Source organism: Schistocerca piceifrons, chromosome 8, assembly GCF_021461385.2.
Source record: "Schistocerca piceifrons isolate TAMUIC-IGC-003096 chromosome 8, iqSchPice1.1, whole genome shotgun sequence".
Classification (NCBI taxonomy): Eukaryota; Metazoa; Arthropoda; class Insecta; order Orthoptera; family Acrididae; genus Schistocerca; species Schistocerca piceifrons.
This window is the reverse complement of record NC_060145.1, coordinates 492,961,438-492,982,979: the sequence shown is the minus strand read 5'-3', so window position 1 is coordinate 492,982,979 and position 21,542 is coordinate 492,961,438. Positions and strand designations below refer to the sequence as shown.

General features: G+C 42.8%; 1 protein-coding gene across 6 annotated transcripts in view; it reads left to right on the top strand.

Annotated features, from left to right (window-relative positions):
• The window catches only part of LOC124711942 (GDP-D-glucose phosphorylase 1), an 83,589-nt gene that overhangs the window by 50,483 nt on the left and 11,564 nt on the right, over nucleotides 1–21,542 (top strand). Inside the window, exon 6 of one of the 6 annotated variants that reach the window (XM_047242208.1) lies at nucleotides 11,053–11,181. The exons of the other annotated variants lie outside the window; for them this stretch is intronic. Within the exon in view, the coding sequence (XP_047098164.1) occupies nucleotides 11,053–11,117 (65 nt within the window). The 3' untranslated portion in view covers nucleotides 11,118–11,181. Of the gene's footprint in view, nucleotides 1–11,052; nucleotides 11,182–21,542 lie in introns of those variants that run through there. 6 annotated transcript variants of the gene reach the window in all.

Genomic DNA, 21,542 nt, shown 5'->3' with positions numbered 1-21,542 from the left:
CAGCAGTTGACTGGCGTTGCCTGCTGAAACGTTGTTGGGATGCCTTGTGTAAGGAGGAGAAATGCGTACCATCACGTTTCCGACTTTGATAAAGGTCGGATTGTAGCCTATCGCAATTACGGTTTATTGTATCGCGACATTGCTGCTCGCATTGGTTGAGATCCAATGACAGTTAGCAAAATATGGAATCGGTGGCTTCAGGAGGGTAATACAGAACGCCGTGCTGGCCGTGCTGGATCCCAACAGCCTCGTATCACTAGCAGTCGAGATGACAGACATCTTATCCGCATGGCTGTAACGGATCGTGCAGCCATGTCTCGATCCATGAGTCAACAGATGGGGATGTTTGCGAGACAATAACCATCTGCACAAATAGTTCAACAACGTTTGCAGCAGCATAGACTATCAGCTTGAGACCATGGCTGTGGTTACACTTGATGCTGCATCACAAACAGGAGCGCCTGCGACGGTGTACTCAATGACGAACCTGGGTACACGAGGTGGCAAAACGTAATTCATAATCGCCATACTGGCATATCACCCGGCATGGTAGTACGGGGTGCCATCGGTTATACGTCTCGGTCTCCTCTTGTTCACATTGACATCACTTTGAACAGTGGACGCTACATTTCACATGTGTTACGACCCGTGACCTTACCCTTCATTTGATCCCTGCAAAACCTTACTTGTCAGCAGGATAATGCACAATCGCATGTTGTAGGTCCTGTACGGCCCTTTCTGGATACAGAAAATGTTCGACTGCTGCCCTGGCCAGCACATTCTTCAGATCTCTCATCAATTGAAAACGTCTGGTCAATGGTGGCCGAACAACTGGCTCGTCACAATACGCCAGTCACTACTCTTGATGGACTGTGGCATTGTGTAGAAGCTGCATGGGCAGTTGTACCTGTACATGTCATCCAAGCTCAGTTTGACTGAATTCCCAGGATCAATGCACCCAAATTGCGTGAAAATGTAATCACATGTCAGTTCTAGCATAATATATTTGTCCAATGGATACCCATTTATCATCTGCATTTCTTCTTGCTGTTGCAATTTTAATGGCCAGTAGTGTAATATCTGTAGTGTATCATCATCCCAAGTTTAGAGTTTTATTATATGTACAGATTGATACTGATGTGAGAAAAATATGACAATTACCTAAACATTATGTTTCTTCTGATCTTGTGCGGAAGCCATAGAATGAATTGTGTGTAATGTGCTCTATGCTAAGACATGTCATCACTATCTTTCACACAGAAGATTTTAGAATTCACAGATCACCATCTTATCCTCACACCATAAGGCATCAATCTCTCTTGACAATAAGTCAGTACCTTAAATAATCTCAGATGTTCTGCTGATTTGTACCTTTTGGGATTGGACCATCTCAGAGAAAAGAAAGGCAAAGTAGTTAACAGCTGCAGACTAATATTATCGTGTAAGAAATCATAATGTTTTAACGGCCATGCAGTAGGATTTAGAAATGCCTCAACTAGTGACAAAACAGTTTATTACTTCTGGTATGGCTCAGCAGGGTATGTTTTGTGATCAGACATATCTTTCTGAATGTGTAGGTCAGTGGTAGTCAAACTGGTCTCTACAGCACACTAGTTGATGTTCCAGCTTTCACGGTGTGTGGTAGCTGGTAAAGGTTTTAAAGACATTTTCATTTGGTTTGCGTAATGTTTTGATGTAAAGTGTGTAGTAAGTAATTATTATTATTATTATTATTATTATTATTATTATTATTATATGTTTTAACTTGCTGTAACTCTGCTTTATAAATTTTATAAAGTTACTTCCCCAGTTCATAAATCACCGTTACTGTGGAACCGATGGTTGGTTATAAAATTTTATTACTAGCAGAAATACAGAAGTGGGCTGTAGGTAAAAAAGTTGACTACCCGTAGTGTAGACAATCCCCTATTATTAACTGAACTTGTACCATTATGGAATTAGACAAACTGTCATGTACGCTATGTTGTTGAAAACAAACATATTGAGAAAAGCTATACGTTATAGACAGAAACCAATCAAGAGGTATAAATCTGTTTTATTCAAATTTCAGCTGTATAGGTTCTGAATCATGAAGTCCTGTTTTAGATGGCTATTACTTTTTTGCTGAGGTCTCATTTTCTTATCACTTAGTGATGTGGTGCCATGGAATTTGCTGTTAAGTGACAGAATCATAATATATTTGAAATATATCTTCCTACAATGTATTCTGTTACCTTGGCACAAATATGTGTGCCAGTACAGCTCTTTTAATAATAGTGCAATAAGCATTACTCTTCTTGCTAGGAGACCACATACTATTATAAAGACTTATAACACAGTAATTGAGTTCACTTGAGGAATGAAAACAATAATTCATCAGTGTTCCTAGACTATAAAGATGTTCAAATACTTGTGTAACATACACTACTGGAAAAAAGTGCAACACCCTCATGGACATGGTCATTTTAATGACAAGTGAGGTCACAGATAGCTCATCATAACAAATTGGGATCAAATGAAACACGTGTGTATCAGTAAAGGGTGTGCAGTCACATCAATTCACTATGTACAACAACCAAGAGGGAGTAATAAGAGTGGATGATCAAGAACGAAGTGCTTGTATTAAGAATGGTGTAAGACAAGGCTGTAGCCTTTTGCCCCTACTCTTCAATCTGTACATCGAGGAAGCAATGATGGAAATAAAAGAAAGGTGCAGGAGTGGAATTAAAATACAAGGTGAAAGGATATCAATGATACAATTCGCTGATGACATTGCTATCGTGAGTGAAAGTGAAGAAGAATTAAATGATCTGCTAAACGGAATGAACAGTCTAATGAGTACACAGTATGGTTTGAGAGTAAATCGGAGAAAAACGAAGGTAATGAGAAGTAGTAGAAATGAGAACAGCGAGAAACTTAACATCAGGATGAAGTTAAGGAATTCTGCTACCTAGGCAGTAAAATAACCAATGACGGGCGGAGCAAGGAGGACATCAAAAGCAGACTCGCTATGGCAAAAAAGGCATTTCTGGCCAAGAGAAGTCTATTAATATAAAATACTGGCCTTAATTTGAGGAAGAAATTTCTGAGGATGTACTTCTGGAGTACAGCTTTGTATGGTAGTGAAACATGGATTGTGGGAAAACCGGAACAGAAGAGAATTGAAGCATTTGAGATGTGGTGCTACAGACGAATGTTGAAAATTAGGTGGACTGATAAGGTAAGGAATGAGGAGGTTCTACGCAGAATCGGAGAGGAAATGAATATGTGGAAAACACTGATAAGGAGAAGGGACAGGATGATAGGACATCTGCTAAGACATGAGGGAATGACTTCCATGGTACTAGAGGGAGCTGTAGAGGGCAAAAACTGTAGAGGCAGACAGAGATTGGAATACGTCAAGCAAATAATTGAGAAGGTAGGTTGCAAGTGCTATTCTGAGATGAGGAGGTTAGCACAGAAAGGAATTCGTGGCGGGCCGCATCAAACCAGTCAGTAGACTGATAAAAGAAAAAAAAAAAAAATATATATATATATATATATATATATATATATATATATATATATATATTTTATGTCTGCTTGTGTCTGTATGTGTGGATGGATATGTGCGTGTGTATACCTGTCCTTTTTTCCCCCTAAGGTAAGTCTTTCCGCTCCCGGGATTGGAATGACTCCTTACCCTCTCCCTTAAAACCCACTTCCTTTCGTCTTCCCCTCTCCTTCCCTCTTTCCTGATGAGGCAACAGTTTGTTGCGAAAGCTTGAATTTTGTGTGTATGTTTGTGTTTGTTTGTGTGTCTATCGACCTGCCAGCGCTTTTGTTCGGTAAGACACCTCATCTTTGTTTTTTTTTTATATATATATATATATATATATATTAATAGAGGGAAACATTCCACGTGGGAAAAATATCTGTGTCTGTATATGTGTGGATGGATATGTGTGTGTGTGTGTGTGTGTGTGTGTGTGTGTGTGTGCGCGAGTGTATACCCGTCCTTTTTTCCCCCTAAGGTAAGTCTTTTCGCTCCCGGGATTGGAATGACTCCTTACTCTCTCCCTTAAAACCCACATCCTTTCGTCTTTCCCTCTCCTTCCCTCTTTCCTGATGAGGCAACAGTTTGTTGCAAAAGCTTGAATTTTATGTGTATGTTTGTGTTTGTTTGTGTGTCTATCGACGTGCCAGCGCTTTCGTTTGGTAAGTCAGATATATATATATATATAAACAAAGATGAGGTGACTTACCGAACAAAAGCGCTGGCAGGTCGATAGACACACAAACAAACACAAACATACACACAAAATTCAAGCTTTTGCAACAAACTGTTGCCTCATCAGGAAAGAGGGAAGGAGAGGGGAAGACGAAAGGAAGTGGGTTTTAAGGGAGAGGGTAAGGAGTCATTCCAATCCCGGGAGCGGAAAGACTTACCTTAGGGGGAAAAAAGGACAGGTATACACTCGCACATATCCATCCACACATACAGACACAAGCATATATATATATATATATATATGAATATAATAGAGGGAAATATTCCACGTGGGAAAAATATATCTAAAAAGAAAGATGATGAAACTTACCAAACAAAAGCGCTGGCAGGTCGGTAGACACACAAACAAACACAAACATACACACAAAATTCTAGCTTTCGCAACCAATGGTTGCCTCGTCAGGAAAGAGGGAAGGAGAAGGAAAGACAAAAGGATATGGGTTTTAAGGGAGAGCGTAAGGAGTCATTCCAATCCCGGGAGCGGAAAGACTTACCTTAGGGGGAAAAAAGGACAGGTATACACTCGCACACACACACATATCTGCTTGTGTCTGTGTATGTGTGGTTGGATATGTGTGTGTGTGCGAGTGTATACCTGTCCTTTTTTCCCCCTAAGGTAAGTCTTTCCGCTCCCGGGATTGGAATGACTCCTTACGCTCTCCCTTAAAACCCATATCCTTTTGTCTTTCCTTCTCCTTCCCTCTTTCCTGACGAGGCAACCATTGGTTGCGAAAGCTAGAATTTTGTGTGTATGTTTGTGTTTGTTTGTGTGTCTACCGACCTGCCAGCGCTTTTGTTTGGTATATATATATATATATATATATATATATATATATATATATATATATATTTTTTGAATAACATTTGATGTAGGCTACAACCCTGTCTCACTCTCTTCCTGTCTAATTCTCTTCTGAATCACTGCTTCGCATTTGTGCCCCTCGACTCTGCCATCTGATTTCTGTACAGATTATAAATAACCTTCCGCTCCCAGTATTTTACTTCTGCCACCTCTAGAATTTGAAAGAGAGCATTCCAGTTAACACTATCGAAAGCTTTCTCTAAGTCTAGGTCAGTATTGCCTCGTGTGTTCCTACATTTATCTGGAATCCAAACTGATCTTTCCTGAGGTTGGGTTCTACCAGTTTTTCCATTTGTCTGTAAAGAATTCATGTTAGTTATTTTGCAGCAGTGGCTTATTAATCTGTGGAAAATCCAGGATGAAATGTAACAACACTGGCAGTATGGCATCGGTTGCCTGAGACTGCAGAGAGAGAGAGAGAGAGAGAGAGAGAGAGAGAGAGAGATTTTGACGAATACCTTACTGGCTGAAAGCTGTATTTGTGACAGTCTTTTTGTTGTGCCTATCTGTGATCTGTGCTATATGGTGAGTAGCAACTTTCCTTTTCACAATATTGTAACATTAAACTGATAATTTGGTAATATTCACACCTGTCAGCAACTACGTTCTGTTGAATTGGAATTATTAAGTCTGAGGATATTTTGCCTGTCTCATACATCCTGCTCACCAAATGGAAGAGTTTTATCATGGCTGCCTCTCCCAAGGCTATCAGTAGCTCTAATGGAATGTTTGTCTACTCCCAGGGCCTTGTTTCAACTTGTATCTTTATGTGCTGTGTCAAATTCTTCATGCAGTTACATATCCCACATCTCATCTGCGTCTACATCCTCTTGCATTTCCATAATATTGCCCTCAAGTGCATCTCCATTGTATAGATACTCTATATACTCCTTCCACCTTTCTGCTTTCCCTCTTTGCTTAGGACTGGTTTTCCATCTGAGCTCTTGATATTCATACAGGTGGTTCTCTACTCTCCAAAGGTCTCTTTAATTTTCCTGTAGGTGGTATCTATTTTACTGCTAATGATATATGCTTCTGCATCCTTACATTTATCTTCTAGCCATTCTTGTTTGGCCATTTTGCACTTCCTGTTGATCTTGTTTTTGAGACATTTTGCCTGCTTCATTTACTGTATTTTAATATTTTTTCCTTTCATCAATTACATTCAATATCTCTTTTTTTACCTACTTGATCTTGTTCTGCCTTCAGTATTTCATCTCTCCAAGCTATCTATTCTTTTTCTACTGTATTCCTTTCCCCTGCTCTTGACAATTGATCCCGAATGCTCCCTCTGAAACACTCTACAACCTCTTGCTCATTCAGTTTATCCAAGTCCAATCTCCTTAAATTCCTGCCTTTTGGCAGTTTCTTCAGTTTTAATCTACAGTTCGTAACCATTAAATTGTGGTCAGAGTCCACATCTGCCCCTGGAAATGTCTTATAATTTAAAACCCGATTCCTAAATCTCTGTCTTACCATTATATAATCAATCTGAAAGCTTCCAGAGTGTCCAGGCCTCTTCCATGTATGCAACCTTCTTTCATGATCCTTTCTGTGCAAAATTCTACCAAGCAGCTTCCTCTTCCATTACTTAGTCCCAGACTACTTCATCTACTATTTTTCCATCTCTTCCTTTTCCTACTATCAAATTCCAGCCCCCCCCCCCCCCCCCCTCCTCCATGAATATTAAATTTTTGTCTCCCGTAACTATCTGAGTAATTTCTTTTGTCTCATCATACATATCTTCGATCTCTTCATCATCTGTAGAGCTAGTTGGAATGTCAACTTGCATGACTGTGGTGAGTGTGGGCTTCACGTCTATCTTGGCTACAATAATGCATTCACTATGCTGCCTGTATTAGCTTATCCACGTTTCTATTTTTTATGGATGTAATAGAGGGAAACATTCCACGTGGGAAAAATATATCTAAAAACAAAGATGATGTGACTTATCAAACGAAAGCGCTGGCAGGTCGATAGACACACAAACACAAACATACACACAAAATTCAAGCCTTCGCAACCAACGGTTGCTTCATCAGGAAAGAGTGAAGGAGAGGGAAAGACGAAAGGATGTGGGTTTTAAGGGAGAGCGTAAGGTAAGTCTTTCTGCTTCCGGGATTGGAATGACTCCTTACCCTCTCCCTTAAAACCCACAGCCTTTCGTCTTTCCCTCTCCTTCCCTCTTTCCTGATGAAGCAACCATTGGTTGCGAAAGCTTGAATTTTGTGTGTATGTTTGTGTTTGTTTGTGTGTCTATCGACCTGCCAGCGCTTTCGTTTGGTAAGTCACATCATCTTTGTTTTTAGATATATTTCTATTTTTTATTTATTATTAAACCTAATCCTGCATTATCCCTATTTGATTTTGTACTTATAACACTGTATTCATCTGACCAGAAGTCCTGTTCCTCCTGTCACCAAACTTCACTAATTCCCACTATATCTAACTTCAACCTATCCATTTTCCTTTTTAAATTTTCTGACCTACTTGCCCAATTAAGAGATCCGTACAATACCAGTTTTGTTTCTCCTTATAACAATGTCCTCCTGAGTAGCCCCCACCTGTAGATCTGAATGGGTGACTATTTTGCCTCCAGAATATTTTATCCAAGAGGATGCCATGATCATTTAACCATACAACAGTAGTGCATGGGCAATAGCTCATGAGGTCTACACCATACAGGTGTTCGTCCATCACTTATATACTGACAGGACCTTCCTAGCCTCACAAAACACCAAACCCATAGTCTGGTGCAGGTTCATTGATATATCTTCAGGATCTGGACTCAGGGCCAAGACACCCTATCTTCATTCCTTCACTACATCAATCCCTTCTCTCGCATACGCTTAATGTGGTCTTCCTGAACCCATCATGCCACCTTTCTAAATGTTGACCACCTCCTCTCTAATGGCTCCATTCTCACCTCTGTCCACATTACACCCACCAACCACCAACCATCCATGCATTTTGACAGCTGTCATCCCTTGAACACCAAATAATCCCTCCCAACCAAATAATCACTCCCTGGTCACCCAGGAATGGCATAGTGACAAAAACTCCCTTGCTCAGTATGCTGAGGGTCTCACAAAGGCCTTCACAGAAATTTATAATGAGAACACTAATTACTGACATCGAGCATCATCTCAAGAGGTGACACAGCTAGTGTTTCCACTACGTGTGTATGGTCTAATGGTCATATCCTTCCCCCCCCCCCTCCCCCCCCCTGCCCCCCCCCCCCCCTATAACAGAAATGGTCTAGTGATCCAGAGAGTGCGGAATGAAATCTTGTGTAGACCACAACTTTTTCCCTATGATTTTTAACTGAGCATTTACTCCTCACAGATGTTGGAGTGGCCATGAAAGATGTGGTTTGGATTCCACATTAAACTGCAGGTGGTTGGAGGTGTTGGTCAGTGAGGGCTGAAGCTCTTTCAGTGGGAGCACAAAGCAGCCATGTCATATAATAGCTCTGCTGCAATCATTACACAGCTTTTTATATTGGTATACGTATAAACCATATGTCCACCAGAATGAACAGGTCTCCATTTTCCAGTTAGGTAACTGGGGAAGGTTAGGGATACATAAGTAGCTGCAGTGGCATCCAGTTAAAAGACCTGCAAGAGGCCTGCCAGATAGAACAGACAGAATTATCTTTTGCTCGTGCTTGTTAGCTTGTTTGCTCCAGTGAAAACCTAGCTTAAAATATGCAAACATTTTTGAATAACTTCATATCAACATGTTGAAAAATATGGAAGAGCGCAGAAAGTGGAAAAGTGTAGAAACTGAAGAAGGCAAAAAGAGGTACAGGAAACTGAATAATGAATTAAGAAGAGAAACTGAAGAAGCAAGAGAAAAATGGATGAAACAGAAATGCAACGAAATAGAGAAAATGGAGAGAGAGGGAAAGTATGAAATGATGTATAGACTGGCTAGTGAGATAGTTTTTGAACGTAAAAGAAAGAGGAATAACATGGAAATAGAAAGAGCGGATGGTACTCTAGCAGCAGAACCACAGGAGGTTTTGAACAGATGGCAAGAATATATTGAATGTCTGTATAAGGGGGATAAAATGCAAGCAAAATTAAGGTTGAAGAGGAGCAATATGTGCCGGAAGATGGAAAGGGATTTACCATCTTGGAAGCGGAAGTAGAAAAGGCGCTGAAGGATAGGAAGGCATGTGGAATAGATGATTTGCCAGCAGAACTGTTGAAGAGTCTGGGAAACAAGGCAAGAAAAGAAATAGTCTACCTCTGTAACGAGATATATGACAAGGGGGAATGGCCTGAGGACTTCGTTGCAACAGTTATGATACCAGTAGAGAAAAAGAGAAATACTAAAAAATGTGAAGAGCACCGGACCATCAGTCTAATTTCTCATGCAGCTAAAGTCTTGCTGAGAGTGTTGAACAGAAGGTTATATGGCAAGCTAGATAGAGGGATTGCAGGGGAGCAGTTCAGATTTAGAAGAGGAAAAGGAACAAGAGATGCTGTTGGCCTGCTGAGAACTATAGGGGAAAGATATATGGAAAAGGGCAGAGAAATCTTTGCTGTCTTTATAGATTTAAAAAAGGCTTTTGACAGAGTTCAGTGAAACAAGCTCATGAATATCTTGAAGAGGAAAGGAGTAGATTGGAAAGAGAGACGACCCATACAGAATCTATATTTACACCAGAAAGTAAGGATAAGGATTGGAACTGAAATGCCAGAAGGAAGCAGCATTGGATGAGGTGTTAGACAAGGGTGTTGCCTTTCCCCACTGTTGTTTAATGTACACCTTGAAGAGATTATTGCCAAAAGTTTAGATGGGAAAAGAAGAATATGTATTGGTGGAAAGAGAATAGAATGTATAAGATTTGCTGATGACATGGTATTAGTGGCAGAAAGTGAGTGGACAGTGAATAACATGCTCAAAGATCTGAATGAAGCTTGTGTAGAATATGGGATGCAAATGAACACATCAAAAACAAAGAGTAGGGTCACGAGTACAAGACACAGACTGTCCAATATTAAAATAGGAAAATCTACCATTAGCCAAGTAAGTCAATTTAAATATCTCGGAAGCACAATAACTGAAGACTTGAGATGTCACCAGGAGGTGAAAACTCAAATTGCCATAGCAAAGGAGGCATTCAACAGAAAGAGGAGACTCTTATGTGGCAAATTAGATAAAGGACTAAGGAAAAGGCTGGGCAAATGTTTTGTCTGGAGTGTGGCGCTATATGGGGCAGAAACATGGACGCCGAGACGAGAGGATGAAAAAAGGTTAGAAGCATTTGAGATGTGGATGTGGAGGAGAATGGAGAGAATAAGCTGGATGGAAAGAGTGAGTAATGAAAGAGTATTGGAAAGGGTTGGTGAGAGATGTATGCTGAAAGTTGTAAGAGAAAGGAAAAAGAACTAGTTGGGACATTCATTGAGAAGGGAGTGCTTGCTAGTAGATGCTTTGGAAGTATTGGTTTGTGGGAGAAAACAGAGAGGAAGAAGGAGATACAAGATGATAGATGACATAAAGGGAAGAGGAAATTATGCAGAGCTGAAGAGGATGGCAGAAGACCGGACAGCCTGGAGAACTACCATGTGAAAACCTGCCTTTAGGCAGAACACTGATGATGATCATATCGACAGTTCAGTTTTTGCACATGTAATTCTGATAAAAGTGGCTAGCAGAGGAAATAAAATCAAGGCAGTGTTTGATGTCACAGATGACTTCCATTAATGAGGACTTGTAATTTGTTGAAATGAAATGTGTCTTGCAATACTTCATTTTATAACAATTCCTGTAGGCCATTCCATATAATAATGTTTGAATGTTGTACATTTGACTATCAGTGAAACAGTTCTTTGTTTATTCCCTGTAATCATCACAGATATACTAAGTGTCAATTGAATGATAAAAACAAACATTTTTCTTGCACTAGGCACATCGGACAAAGGAAAAATTGACACAGTCGGGCACTTTGCAGGAACCACTAGTTGTATTTAGACAGAACTGGGATGGAATCAGAAATGGTCCCAGCTGTTGTTCTGCATATTGCTGTGCATACCAGGCATACTTGATCAGATTTGTAACTGTGGTGAAGAAAACTGGTGATGCACAAATGACTGGAGCTTAAGAATACTGTTCCACTGATAAACCTGAAATAAAAGAGAGGTATTGGAAATTATGTTGTCTGATAATTCCCTGAAAAATGCTTTCCACTGTTGCTTTGAGAGGATGAATCGCACTAGTAGTTCCAGATGTAATCCATGTTACATATACAGATTTTTTGTCGTTCTCTTACAGAAATAGAGGCATCATTATGTCCACAGCATGAATCAAACAAAAACAATGAATTAGTTTGTGCACCCACTTCAAAAAAAATGTTGAAAATAATCCTTTCTCATTTTTCAGATTTTGATACATTGATTACAAGATTTTTGCAACTAAACAGTCCATTTCTTCCCTAATTTGCCTTGCAGTTCTTGAAGACAGCTACACAGCTGCAGAAACAGTAAACCACTCATACTTACAACTGGCATTATTGTATATGAATGTATCATTGGATTCATTGATTGGGCAACCAACTCTGTCTTTTTTTCACCCCAAAATGGTACAGTGCAGTGTGCACACAGTTCTTTCATTGTTATAAACAGAGGAGAAGAGAGGGAGCAGGTTATGACCCAGGGTCATGTACTGCCACCAGTTGAGACATCAGGGGTCTACTGATATAGGTTCTGGGGTCATTGCCTGGGAAGATTTGGCACCTCAGGGGCCTCTGGGATCTCCAACTTGGTCACAGAAGTAGTACATGCAGAGTTCACTGAAATGGGAGTCACCAGAGTTTACTTTGCTTCAGGTGATTACTTCTGGTCTTTCTTGTCCCCCCTTCTCCTTAGAAGGTGAGGACTGAGAAGGTTTCCCCAAACTGGTTTTAGGAACAGAGGGAGAACAAGAAGTCTGACAGCCAGCAGCCTGTAGTTCCTTCAGCCACAGGTTGGCATCTGGCTGATGACCAGCAGGAGCCATGGAAGAAAGAGTATCAAGGGACTTCTTTCTAAATAGACAAGCCAGAAGAGGATGAGGGCCTCCAGCTGGGGGATGGGGACCAGTGTCCAGGCAGGTAGAGCACCAGTGCCCCCTACAACCTGGGGAGCATGTATGAGCAGATGGCAATGAGCACCCACTATAAATGGCACAACAGAGGAAGGCACTGTCAACACAGAAGTTGACGGCATTGCAGTTGTAGCATAAGATTGGCCCATTTGTATGAGATTTAGACACTCGTACTTTTTTTCTGGCTTCCTGAAATTTGAGCTTGTCCAGAGTCTGATAATCTTGGATTTTCTTCTCATATTTATAAAAATAGCAATCTGGTGAGCAGTGAATAACAGCAAGTTTCGTCTTTGTCAGCTTTGAATTTTTCTATAGCATTGTCTATCACTGGTAGCTGCTTTACGCATTTACGCGACATAAACTTGGTAATTTTGTGACTTCCAATTTTGTGCAATTTCTTGAACCTGCAAAGCCAGGTTCACAAACCCTGGAAATTAGTAATGTTCATGTCAGATGCAATTCGGAGGGCCTAGTCTCGTAGATCTCAATCGGTAACGGTGCATAGCCTCTCACAAGCAGTTCTAAATCTTTCGAACAATTTTTCATTCAGATGGTTTCGGGTTTCCATTTGACACGTAATTCTTACTTCATGTAGTTCATTCTTCCATTTGTACAGTTCACACACTGATTTTATGAAACAAAAATGCCTTTGCACACTGCATAACTACAAGCGTTTTTTCCCTCCTTAGTTTAACCAATATTTTACTGCCTTTTCTTTGCTGCTGAAAGCTATTGCAGCATGTACTTTTATTTTATTTTCTTCTCTCTCTCTCTCTCTCTCTCTCTCTCTCTCTCTCTCTCTCTCTCTCTCTCTTTACATCCCTCATATTTCGTCATTGCTAAATTGAGAAAGTTAACTATATTCGACATTACTGTGTGAAACTGGAAGAAAAAAAGGTACTATTAGCAGACATGCCTCATAAGAGCACAGTAAATGTTAATTCAGCTTTAGTTGTATTGTCAGTACTTACCAATACTGGTAAAAGCAACTGATAATTTGTAATAGATGTTGCATGAGTGGCTAATTCGAGAGAATGGTAACTGTGTACTGTAGTGTCAGAGACACTACCAACGAATGGTAACCTGAAAAGTTCTTTACAAATTACGATCGGGTTGTGTCGTGTTTCCTGTTTACAAATGTACCGCCTACCTCGGTAGTGTGTGTGCCTAGTTCTGCATGTGCAGTTGCTACAGTGCTAGTAGGGGTGTACATTTCTACCACCACCTGGCATGCTATGAATTTGGCAGTTTTCAGCTTTTTGACATGTCTTATTGGACCATTCTCTTGTCAGTATGGTCCAGGTCATCATCTTTTACGATGACCTTCTTCTGCAATCTGACAATGAGCTGCAGGCCGATTAAAGCAATGGGATGTGCACTTCATCTGTTGTGTTCACAGGGGACCAAGGGAAAACAGAGATGCTATTGGGGCCTTCATCTTGGCTTTCGAGAGTGATAGATTGCCTAAGGTCAAGGTGATGGTCTGCCGGTTTGATGTGAAACCCTATGTTCCTCCTCCTAAGAAATGCTTCAGGTGTATGAAGTTCGGACATATGTCTTCCCGTTGCATTGCTACCCCTGTCTGCAAGGATTGCAGACATCTGCTGCACACGAATATTCCTTGTGCCCCTCCCCCATCTGTGTAAACTGTGGCAAGCTCCACTCTCACTGCTCACCAGATTGCTATTTTTATAAATGTGAGAAGAAAATCCGAGATTATCAGACTCTGGACAAGCTCAAATTTCAGGAAGCCAGAAAAAAAGTATGAGTGTCTAAATCCCATACAAATGGGCCAATCTTATGCTACAACTGCAATGCCGTCAACTTCTGTGTTGACAGTGCCTTCCTCTGTTGTCCCATTTATAGTGGGCGCTCATTGCCATCTGCTCATACATGCTCCCCAGGTTGTTGGGGACACTGGTGCTCTACCTGCCTGGACACTGGTCCCCATCCCCCAGCTGGAGGCACCTCATCCTCTTGTGGCTTGTCTATTTAGAAAGAGGTCCCTTGATACTCTTTCTTCCATGGCTCCTGCTGGTCATCAGCCAGATGCCAACCTGTGGCTGAAGGAACTACAGGCTGCTGGCTGTCAGACTTCTTGTTCTCCCTCTGTTCCTAAAACCAGTTTGGGGAAACCTTCTCAGTCCTCACCTTCTAAGGAGAAGGGGGGACAAGAAAGACCAGAAGTAATCACCTGAAGCAAAGTAAACTCTGGTGACTCCCATGTCAAGGAACTCTGCGTGTACTTCTTCTGTGCCCAAGTTGGAGATCCTAGAGGCCCCTGAGGTGCCAAATCTTCCCAGGCAATGACCCCAGAACCTATATCAGTAGACCCCTGATGTCTCAACTGGTGGCAGTACATGACCCTATGTCATAACCAGCTCCCTCTCTTCTCCTCCCTCCCCTTTTGCAGGTTTCCAGCAACTTGAACTCCACCTCTTTGTGGCTACCAAGTTTATTTCAAGAATCATACCGACTATGAGAGGGTATTAGGTTGAGCTTGTACATATGTACTGGACTTTATATATGACCCACCACCTGCTGAGCTAAGGAAGCTTTTAAGCACGTACCCTGCATTCTGTATTGCGATCCAAGAAATGTGGTTTCCAGCAACTCAGACTCTTGCCTTTCATGGCTACTGAGGTTATTTTAAGAATTGTATTGACTAGGAGAGGATATCGGGTCAAGTTTTTACGTCTGTGCTGGAGTCTGTATAAATTATATCCCTTCCGATATGAGGATGTCCTGTCTGCCTTACTCACTCAGCTTCCACCATCTTTCCTAGCCTTGCCAACTTCAATGCCGATAACCATTTTTGAGGTGGAACAATGATCATTGGCCATGGTAAAGACGTTGAAACTTTACTGGCATAACCTGATCTTTGCCTCTTGAACTCTGGTGCCTCCACAACATCACTGTGGCAGCCAGGACTCACTTGGCCATTGATCTCTCCTTTTGCAGTCTTGGTCTTCTACCATTGGAGGGCTCACGATGACCTGTGTGGTAGTGACCACTTCCCATTCTTCCTGTCCCTTACTCAGCATTGCTTTCTTGGACACCCACCTATTTGGGTTCTCCGTAACGCTGACTGGGGTAGGTCCACCTCTGCTGTCGTCCTTAGCTCCCCACTGAAAGGCAATATTGATGCATCTGTTCAGCATACAATGGCAGCCATTCTTTTGGCAGCCAACCAAGCCATCCCCTCTTCCTTAGCAATCCCCCATCAGAAGACAATATGCCGGTGGACCCCAGAAAAGGCTGCAGCCATTAGAGATCATAGTCGAACTCTCCCGTGCCATAAGTGACACCCTTCACTGGAGCACCTCATTGCCTTTAAATGGCTCTGTGACCATATTCACTACCTCATAAAATGATGAATGCAAGAATCTTGGGAATGGTACGTTTCCACTATCAGATTATGTACCTCTTCATCACAGCTATGGGCAAAGATCAGATGACTCTACAACACCCAGTACCCTGCATGTGTACCAAGTATTTCCTTAGATGGTGCTATTTATACTAATCCAGATGCTGTTGCCAAGGACTTGACTGAGCATTATGCTCACACATCTGCGTTTGAGAACTAACATCCTGCCTTTCAGCCCACAAAACGAGGAGGAGCAAATATGCTTATTGTTTACTGCCTGCCACCTGGAGCCATGTAATGCTCCATTCAGTGAATGGGAACTCTCCAGTGCCCTATCCCATTGCCCTGATACAGTCCCAGGGTCAGTTGTCATTCACAACCAAGTGCTGAAACATCTCTTAGTGGATTGTCAACGTTACATACTTGCGCTCTTTAGTTGAAACTGGAATGAGGGTGAGTTCCCATATTAGTGGCAAGAAAGCACAGTAGTTTTGGTATTGAAACTGGGTAAGAACCCCCTCAAGATAAACAGTTATTGCCCAATCAGCCTTACTGACATTCTCTGTAAGTTGCTCGAACACATGGTGAGCAAGGGACTGTATTGGCTTCTTGAGTCTCAGGGCCTTTTGGCTGCATATTAGGGTGGTTTTCGCAGAGGCTGCTACACTGCTGATAATTTGGTTCACCTTGAGTTCACCATCTGGTGGCCTTTGCACATCATCGGCACTGATTACTGTCTTTTTAGACCTACAGAAGGATTATCCGATGACATGGCATCGCCACATCCTTACTACGTTACACAAGTGGAGCCTCCACGGTCCACCCCCAGTTTGTGTCAAGAACTTCCTGCCACACCACATGTTCCAGGTTTAAGTGGGAGTTTCACTCAGTACCCCCCATATCCAAGAGAACATGGTCCCACAAGGCTCTGTATTGAGCTTCTCCCTCTTTCTGGTGGCCATCAATGGTCTAGCAGTGGCTGTAGGATCTTCACATGTCCGTCCCCCTAGCTTGCCCTCACTCTGCCTTGCACAGTGGGCCCTCAGGGTCATCGGATTACATTGCTCCCCCCACCCCCACTTGATGGCTGGGGACACTTCTTCTTCTGTTGCTCCTAAAGCATGCACTGTGGGAGCAACGTGCTACACATGGAAGGGACCCCTTGGGACACTACCTTCCAAGGTCAATTCCTGTGCAAAAGTTGACACCAGCCAGTGGCTGCCAAATGGCTTTGCAGTCTTCTCCTGTACCTGAAGCTACTTCAGAGAAGCCCTCCTAGCAAGCCCCTAAAGAGAAGGGAGAGGGCAAACAGCCCTGCAGTCATACATACAAGCACTCAACTGGTGGTGACAGATGACCTGAGGTGTAAACTGTCTCCTTGGTCCCTGCATGCGTTCCCAGCCCACCGAAAGCATCATCCTCCAGTGGAACTAGGCAGTTTTTCCCCCATCTGGCTGAGCTATGATAACTCTTAAGCATTACACCTGCTTGCTGTGTTGCCCTTCAGGAAACTTGGTTTCCAGCAATGCAGGCCCCTGTCCCTCATGGCTATTGGGGGTATTACAAAAATCATAATTACTGTAACAGGATGTGAGGTGGAGTATGTCTAAATGTCTTTACCTCTGTCTATAGTAAACCTATGCACCTTCAAACACCTTTAGAAGCTGTGGCCGTCAGGGTTAGGACAATAAGGGAAATTACCATGTGCAACATCTGCCTTTCTCCTGATGGTGAAGTACCACAAAATGTATTGGCTGCACTAATTTCTCAACTCCCCCCACCTTTCCTACCTTTTGGTGATTTCAATGCCCTTAACCCTTTGTGGGATGGAACCAAGATTATTGCCCATGGTAAGGATCTCGAGAATCTACTAACTCAACAGGTACCCCACCTCATTTCAGTGTGGCACATGGCACGTACTTGGCCATAGATCTCTCAGTTTCCAGTCCTGACCTCCTACCATATGTACACCGGAGCGCTCACGACAGCTTGTGTGGTAGTGACCACCTTCCGCTGTTCCTGTGCCTTCCCCGGCAGCTCTCACCTGGACGCTTGCCCAGGTGGGCTCTTACCATGGCTGGCTGGGACACTTCCACCTCTGCTACCCCCATTGGATTTCCATTGCTTGGCAACATTTTTGTGGTGATCCAGAATGTTACTACAACCATTGTTTCTGCAGCTGCCTTATTCCTGTGGCTGACCCCGGCAGAAGACAGTGCCTTGGTGGTCGCCGGAAATCATTGTTGCCATTAGAGATCACAGGCAGGCCCTACAACATCATAAGCAGTGCCCATCAGTGGAGTATTTCATTGCCTTCAAACAACTCCCTGACCAAGTCCATCAGCTAATCAAAAGACAGAAGCAGGAGTGCTGGGAATGGTACATCTCCACCATTGGAACACAAACCAGGTTTGGACTAAGCTCAAATGCCTTTATGGATATCAGATGCCTGCAGGTATGTCTGGGATTTCCACATATGGAGCTACATATACTGACCACACACACACAATCACAGAGCATTTTGCCGAGAATTATGCTTGAAACTCTGAGAATTACCACCCCGCCTTTCATACCCTAAAATAGCAGGTGGAACTACAATACCTATCTTTAACTAAACACCACCCTGAACCAAACAATACTCCATTCAGTGAGTGGAAATTTCTCAATGCCCTTGCACATTGTCCAAATACAAGTTGTGGGTGCAGGTGAAACGTATGATGACGACGACAGATCATGACACAAGTCTTGGCGGCTGAAAACTGAAAGCTGTGGGTAAGAGCCCATGACTGTACCTTTCATATGGCTCCCTGCAGTCAATGTTTCAGCCATGCCAATAGCAGACCACATCCATCAGCAAATGATTAAATATCTCTCAGCAGATTATCAGTGCTACCTCCTTGCCATCTCCCATTGCCTCTGAAGCACTGACGCATTCCCGTCACAATGGTGAGAAAGTATCGTCATTCCAGTGCTAAAACCTGGTAAGATCCTGCTAGATGCGGGTAGCTATCATCCTATTAGCCTCAACAATGTTCTGTACAAGCTGCTCAAATGTATGGTGAGCCAGCAGTTGCATTGGCTCCTTGAATCTCAGTGGCCTCTTGCTCCATCCCAGGGCAGTTTTTGCGAAGGTCGCTCCACCGCTGGCAACTTGGTATACCTGGAGTCTGTCAGCTGAGCGGCCATTTTCCACCACCTTATTGCCATCTTTTTTGACCAGGCAAAAGCATATGACACCACTTGGTGACACCCTATCCTCACTACATTACACAAATGACATTTCCAGAGCTCACTCCCAATTTTTATACAGAACTTTTTGTTGCGCCACACCTTCACAGTTTGAGTTGGTGCTTCACACAATATCCCTCATACCGAATAGAATGGCTCTGTACTGCTTGTCCCACTCTTTGTAGGGCCATTAACCCTTCTTATATGCTGACGGTTTTTGCATTTCCTTTCGCTCATAGTGGCTGAACATTGACTGCAGGGAGCCATATGAAAGGTGCAGACATGGACTCTTACCCACAGTTTTCAGTTTTCAGCCGCCAATACTTGTGTCCTGCACTTCTGTCATCATTGTACAGTTCACCTGCACCCACAACTTTATCTTGATGACCATCTCCTTAATGTAGCATATCCTTAATCAACCAGTAGTGGACTCATAACTTTTTAGGACTCGTTTTCAACACTTGCGTAACTTGGTTTCCCCATTTTTGTCAGCTTAAGCAAATGTGCCGGCAGTACCTTAACATTCTTTGATGCCAGAGTCACACTGAGTGGGGTGTAGATCACTCCACACTGTGCAGTTGTGCAAAGCCCTTGTACCATCCCATCTTGACTATGGGAGCCTGGCATATGGTTCAGCATCAACCTCAGCATTGGAGATGCTTGATTCTATACACCACTGTGAAGTCTGACTTGTGATGCGAGCTTTCCGAACAAGCCCTGTGAACAGCCTACTTATGGAAGCTCGGGTTTCTGCTTTGCAGGTCAGACGACAAGAACTTCTTGCCAGCTATACCACACACACTTGTAGCTCACCTAAACATCCAAATTACCGTCTCTTTTTCCATAACATGGCGATCCATCTCCTGCAATGGTGGCCCAGAACAGGGATTACAATTACAGTCTGTGACCAGTCCCTTCTCACTGAACTCGACTCTTTCTCTCTGTTACCTGAGTTTTTCCCTCCTTGGATTGACTCACGTACACCTCCATGGTGTATACATTGGTCACAGCTTCATCTGGACCTATGACAGGTCCCAAAAGACTTGGTTCATCCAGCGGCCCTTCGCCACCTGTTTCTCTCTATTCTTGACACGTCCCAGGGTTCAGAGGTAGTTTGCATGAATGACTCGATGGTTGATGGTCACATTGTGTTGCACAATGTACTGAACAGTGCTCCTTGCCAGATGGCTGCAGGGTTTTCACTGCTGAGCTGGTACCATCTCTCATGCTCTTGAGCGCATCTGTTCCTGCACTGGGAGACCTTCGTCATTTGTAGCGACTCCTTGGGTGCCCTTAAATATCCCGACCAGTACTGTCCTCGCCATCCTTTGATAATGGCTATCCAAGAGTCTGTTTAATCCTCAAACAATGTGTACAGTCGGTGGTCTTTGTATAGATTCCGGAATCCCGGGAAATGAACTTGCCAACAAACTAGCCAAAGAGGCTACTTGTAAACCGAGTCTGTAGATTGGCATACCAGAATCTGATCTTCGATTAGTATTATGCTACGAGGTTTTTGGACTCTAGAATACGGAATGGAACTCCTCGTGCTTGCCGAATAAGTTACGTCCGGTAAAGGAGACAATGAATGTGTTGAGGTCCCCCATACAAGTCTCTCACAAGGGCTCCGTTGTCTTTTGCCGGCTCTGCATTGGCCATACTTGGTTGACTCACTGTCACCTTCTACATCGCGAGGACCCACCTCAGTGTCACTGTGGTTCACACTTGACAGTGGTCCACATCTTGTTGAACTGTCAAAATTTAGCCGCCCTGAACCAGACTTTTAATCTCTCTGACATGCTCCCTTCTCTTTTAGGTGTCAATGCCTCAGTACCTCAGTTTCATCTGTGAAGGGGGGTTTATTGTTGTATTTAAGGGTGGGCACCTTACCCTCATATTTCATGCCGTCACCCTAACTGCATTTTAATTTTTCCTTGCTGCCTCTGGTGCTGTCTGTTCTAATTGGTGTTCATCTTTTCCCTTACTGTGTTTTTAGGCTGGGGATTTTAGTGTGTTGCAGAGTGGCTGGCTCTTTTATTCTTGCAATCAGCCAGCCAAGGCCATCCGCTATATAGTTTTTTAATACCTTTTACCACTTTTTTCCTTTTTCTTAATGTTTTCAATTTTGGTTTGATACTACCGTTTTCTACATCAGTACGGTTACATATAGTTTTATGCATTTTGCTCCCCCCTCCCATCCCTGTCCTGGGTTTCAAGCATTAAGATTAATTTGGGGTGTGGTTTTAATCTGAGACCTATGTGACTAAGCAAAAAGGGACTGATAACCTTGCAGTTTAGCCCCTTTAATCTCCAAACCAACCAACCAAAAAGATCACTCTACCCTTTTGTGGCTGTACAAAGCCCTGATCCAGTCCTATCTTGGCTGTAGGAGTCTTCATATGGTTCAGCATCTCCCTAAGTATTGCGGATATTGGACCCATTCATCATTGTGAGGTCCAATTTGTGACTAGCCACTCTGAACAGCCTACTAGTCGAGGCTGGAGTTAGTTCATTACCTATCAGGTGCCAACAACAGCTGCTGAATTATGCTATACGCATTCGTAGCTTCGCTGAATATTCCAGCTACCATGTCGTTTTCCCTGGGTGGGAGCTCCACCTCCCAAGCGGTGACCCAGAAATGGGTTTACAATTGCTGCAGCATCCAGTCATGCTCTTCGGAATTGCAGCTTCCTCCACTGTTGCCTCTGATCAAGGAGACA